The sequence below is a fragment of the Pyxicephalus adspersus genome, chromosome 1 (assembly GCF_032062135.1).
Source record: "Pyxicephalus adspersus chromosome 1, UCB_Pads_2.0, whole genome shotgun sequence".
Taxonomy (NCBI): Eukaryota; Metazoa; Chordata; class Amphibia; order Anura; family Pyxicephalidae; genus Pyxicephalus; species Pyxicephalus adspersus.
In genome coordinates this window covers 41,993,018-41,997,997 of record NC_092858.1, presented here as the reverse complement: position 1 = coordinate 41,997,997, position 4,980 = coordinate 41,993,018, and the positions used below count along the sequence as shown (strand labels likewise).

At 35.9% G+C, this 4,980-nt stretch overlaps 1 protein-coding gene across 3 annotated transcripts in view; it reads right to left on the bottom strand.

The window, feature by feature from the left end:
- Window positions 1-1,025: 1,025 nt before the first annotated feature.
- Window positions 1,026-4,980, bottom strand: part of LOC140328415 (retinol dehydrogenase 7-like) — an 11,429-nt gene continuing 7,474 nt past the window's right edge. For all 3 annotated transcript variants that reach the window (XM_072407994.1, XM_072408004.1, XM_072408013.1), the window contains 2 exons: window positions 4,569-4,732; window positions 1,026-3,570 (listed from right to left, as the gene is read on the bottom strand). In XM_072407994.1, the coding sequence (XP_072264095.1) occupies window positions 3,362-3,570; window positions 4,569-4,732 (373 nt within the window). In that variant the 3' untranslated portion in view covers window positions 1,026-3,361. The remainder of the gene's footprint in view (window positions 3,571-4,568; window positions 4,733-4,980) is intronic.

Genomic DNA, 4,980 nt, shown 5'->3' with positions numbered 1-4,980 from the left:
CATAGAGCATGAACGGTGCTGTATGTACAGCATCGTTCATGCATCCTGCAGTCTTTTCTCGTTGGAAAGGATCGTGAAAGATCCTTTCCAATGAGAAAAATTGCAGGTGTGTACGCAGCTTTACAGACCAGGGTCATAAATTTCCCCTTATCAGATATTCCTTGATCTGACAACCAGCATCCTTCCAGACCTTGTAGTTTACAGCACCTTTGGTAAAAGGTGAAGTTTTGTGTCTAATGGTGTCAGAAAACTGAGATAAGACTGATAGAGTGGCCCCAGATTGAACTCAGAAATGTATTCTGAAACCCATTTTTTCATATTCTTTATTTTTCCAATATACTATTCCTGTATAAAGTAGTAGTTGACTGATTTGTAGCTGGATCGTTATGGTGAGCATTTTGCTAATCCTGTCTGGAGTGGCAGCGGGTGACAATGAAGAAGCAGAAGCACAACTGTGGTTGTCAAGGGTAATGGTGCGTGCTTCCGTCCAAGCACATGGTGGCAGTCTACCTGTGAAGGTGTGTGTGGCAAGGGTTACCAGAGTGGTTAACCTTGCCCTGTGAAGGCCCCGATTCAGCCTGGTGGTGTGTGGACTGTTGCTGAGCGTGCTGGAAAGTCTATGCACAGGGGTGCGGACTGAAAGGGCGATCATAACACTCCGATCAGAACTCAGAATTGGAGCAATCCAAGTTCTGATCTGATAATACTATGCCTGTCACTGAGGGGTATAGTGGGCCACCAGACAATGATAGTTTTTTTCATCAGATGGTCATACTACACTGTAATTGTCATTGACAGGTATAGTACAACTTATCAAAAATACCACTTCAGACTCAGAACTTCTGAATTTGATTATATTTCTTGACCAATCTAACCAAATTTTAGTTGGAATTTCACCGCTCTAATCACCTCTAAAAACTAAAAACTAAATAGCATGTTATATAAATACCAGGCTATGCCTAATTTAAACACCAGAGGGCGGTATTTCAACAGTCATACCAATACCAAGAGCAGCTCAGTGCACATTTGTTTTAACAATAACTTTATTGAAAGAATAGTGAGGCTGTAGTAGGGTACAAGGTACAAGAATTAGGGTCGATACAAAAGTATGATTAACAAGAGATAAAAGGACACAATGCATAATAAAAATAAACAGGGGGTGACTTGAGTTATCAATGCATGCAACGTCAAACAGTGCCGGACAGATTCAAGTGTAATAAACAAAAATGTTTGTGTTGCAGGCAGAAGTTATAGACATTATGGTGTGGAAGTGGGTTGCATAGCCATTGTGGCATACTCTAGATGGCTCCAAGTTGGGGGGTTGCGGAGGCTGTAATTACCTAATTTAATATCTGCTATGGACCAGGACCATTTTGTTAGGTCCTGATACACAAACAATACTACAGTGACTTTCCCATCAGGCCCCTTGGGCAAAAATAAGAAAAGAATCCTTAGGAGTCCTAAACAATAATTATGAACAATATTAGGTTGAGGGGTGATGGTTGGCTTGAGTTTGAAAAAAAAAGTATTGATATATAACATTAATGTTCTTTTATGGTGATCTTGAATTCATGCAACATTAAATTTGCAGAACATATCGAAACACTATTTCTGGAGGCAGACTACACAATAAGATTCATGGGAACATTAGGTTCTTTCATGTTTTGTTCTAGGCAAGTTTTCAAATGATTCCCCTAATAAGGACAACTGAAGATTCCGCTAATATGGCAAAAATTCCCACATTGCTGTTTTGTTCCTTTTTTCACACACTCACTACAGTAATAGAGTATTGTACAGTGTTAGCCATCGTTTGATGTAGAAAGTTTGGAGTTAAATACAAGATCACTGTAATAAGTCCAGTTAAAATGATCACCTCTATAAATGTGGTAAAATATTTTCGTAAATGACTCTGTAGAAATCTATCTATGGACATGGTGGTAAAAATGGAAACTTATTACTGCTACGAACATAATAATTTTCAAAAATTAAACACCTAAATGACTAAAATGCATTTTTTTGTGCAATACACATGTATAGCTCTCCCCTTGAACAGCACACAACCTTATAATTTGTAAGCCCTGTCGGGCAGGGTCGTTTTCTCCTCCTGTCTTTGTATCTGTCTGTCATTTGCAAACCTCTTTTTAATGTACAGCTCTGCAATATATGTTAGCGTTGTGTAGTTGCGGTTTATTATTAATATTAATAATACCTATGAATAAGGTTTCTTCCAACATTAGGGAGGAATTGTGTTTTTTACACACATATTATTTTAGGACAAAGATTAGGGTGATCATTATATAAACAATAGGGAAATAAGTGACAAATTTTTTTGTTTGTATTTAATACCAGACTGTGCTTCTAATATAAAATAAACTTGCTTTCATTACAATTGAAACTGCCATATTAAACCTACAATTATCATTGCAATGGTTCCACTTCAACCAGATTTGGTTTGTCTGCTAAAATTTGGAAATTTTGCTTGTTGCTAAAAAATGTTATTTAACACTGCGGCAAACAGTAAAATCTTCACACCTGTACAAATATTTTACTGCCAATATAAATGTTACTGGTATGACCTGCATTGTATCACACACACCTAAATTCCCAGTATTGATTGCACCACTGAGACCTGCACTTTAACACACTTGACATGCTTTCCAGTATGCATGTATGTCAGTCATGGGACATACTATTCAGCAAACACTGCTTTTTCCCTTTCTTCCTTGTCATCCCTTTTGGTATCCTACGCAGGTTTTCATGAATAAACATATATTTTTTGCCATGAAGATATATTGTATTTTTCATAGTATAATATTACAAGCAGTGCTGAATTGAGCCCAAGTGAATTTATTCAGCCATTTTTTGGATATTCCTGGTGGTCTGTATAACTGCATGTGTAGCTAGGACCTTGAATAACATTCTTTGCACTACAAGAAGCCTACTTTCCTATTTGAGAAAGTTGGAAGCTGTGCAATGAAATATGGGTCAAACATAGCATCAATAAAAGTCCTAGTTTATTTCTTTTTTCTTCATCAATAATAATTGCCATTTGTGCAAATACATTTCTATGCTTTTAAATAGATACAAATTGGCAGTGCCATTTTTTACACAGTGATTGATCAAGTGTTTTTTTTTTTTATAAATGGTATATATTACAATTATCCTTATATTATATTAGAGATAAGTAAAACGGGTATGTATTACAGATTACCTATTATATATAGGTATATATTAGACAGGCAAAAATCACACCAGTAAAATTATTTAATAAAATATGGATCTTCAGGAATAACCCATAAAGATGGATGAGTGGGATTTTAAGGTAGCGTTTCTCCATGCTTCATGTTGATAAACTGCTTTCTTACTTAGGTATATCTGGGGAAGAGTCAAGGAATGAATCTTGCACAAATGTTGGAAGATATGACAAGGGCATATAGAGCAGTTTGGCATACCAGCCAGCAGAATAACGTGTCCATGGTTGCTCCGCAGTCAGGGCATGCTCCATACAATCTGTAACAACTGTGATTTTTGGGTTGGTCAGAGAACATATTTTATCAACGAATTTACAATCTGCAAATAAAAAAAAACATGTTTAAAAAATGAAAGTTATCCATTAAGCCTGGTGATAATCTGTTATTCAATTTAATTGTTGGAACAATAATGTAAACCATTTTCATTACCAGGAAGTGTTTAGCAGGGACCACTATTGTGGCCATTGCCACTTCACATATTTTTATTTTGTTAATTAGAAAGTGCTTCCTCTGCTAATAATTAGTATTTTTGTGTTTGTTCTATCATGCAAGGGCTACTTGACAGATCTTAACAGATGGCATAACACGTGAGCTGGAGTTTCTGCCCTGGAAAGCTATTAAATGTGCATTACTAAATGGTAAAGTGTACCATGTAAAGTATGTCATAGTGCCACCATTGATTGATTGATTGTACAGCGCTGCGTAATATGTTGGTGCTATATAAATCCTGTTTAATAATAATAATTTTGCATAAGCGTTTGCCCACAGCTGCATTTTGCATTGCAGTTGTGGCACAGTTCTTGGAAGCAACATGTTGCTTTAACATGTGTGATTGCTCTTCCACCTCTGGAAGAACTGCTATACGACCACAAATGCAAGGGCAGCATGTGCAAATGCTCCTGAAAACATAGGGCCTTATTTATTAAAGCTCTTCAAGACTGGAGAAGATAGACTATCATTGGAGAACCTAGGTGATCCAGAAAACCTTGAATGAATCTGGTCCAGGATTGAAAGTTATTCCAACTAATTTTAAATGAGTTTGATTAATACCATTCCATGTTTGCTGTATCCCATGTTCACCCTTGATGTTCTATCTTCCCCAGTCTTGGAGAACTTTAAAAATTCAGGCCCATACCGGCAGTTTGCTATGCTCCTGGGAGTTGTAACCATGTAGTCTTCATCTGCAAGTCTGAAAGGGGCCTTAAAGAGTAACGTTTTAAGCAGTATGATGTATTTTTTTTTATATGAAGTATTTAGTACACATATTACAGCCCTTGTACATTGACATTTCATATATTACAGATCTGCCTCACTTACATTGGTGATAATACTTCTCCCCATAGGCATTTTTCAGGTTTGAAGGCAATTTTTTCCATATATCAGTAACTTTGTCTTTTATTACTTCTGAATTCAGGATTGGCGTTCTAAAGAAATCAGGATTAATAATGGAGACTTTCACTCCAAAAGGCTTAAGCTCCCTCCTATAAAAAAAAAAAACACACATAAACACTTTATTGCAGGACATAAATTGAAATACATTTGTTGTTCAAGTTCAAATCAGATCTATTTTCACTGTTTTCTTTTTTTAAAGTAATAAAATATTTTGAGAAAAGGTAGGATGATTACTGTAAATTAGGTAAAAATATTATTATTTTATTAAAAAAAAAATTCTTTTAAGAGAATGCAGGATGTACACCCTTCCAATTGTGTCTTAAAGCAGGAGGGAAAA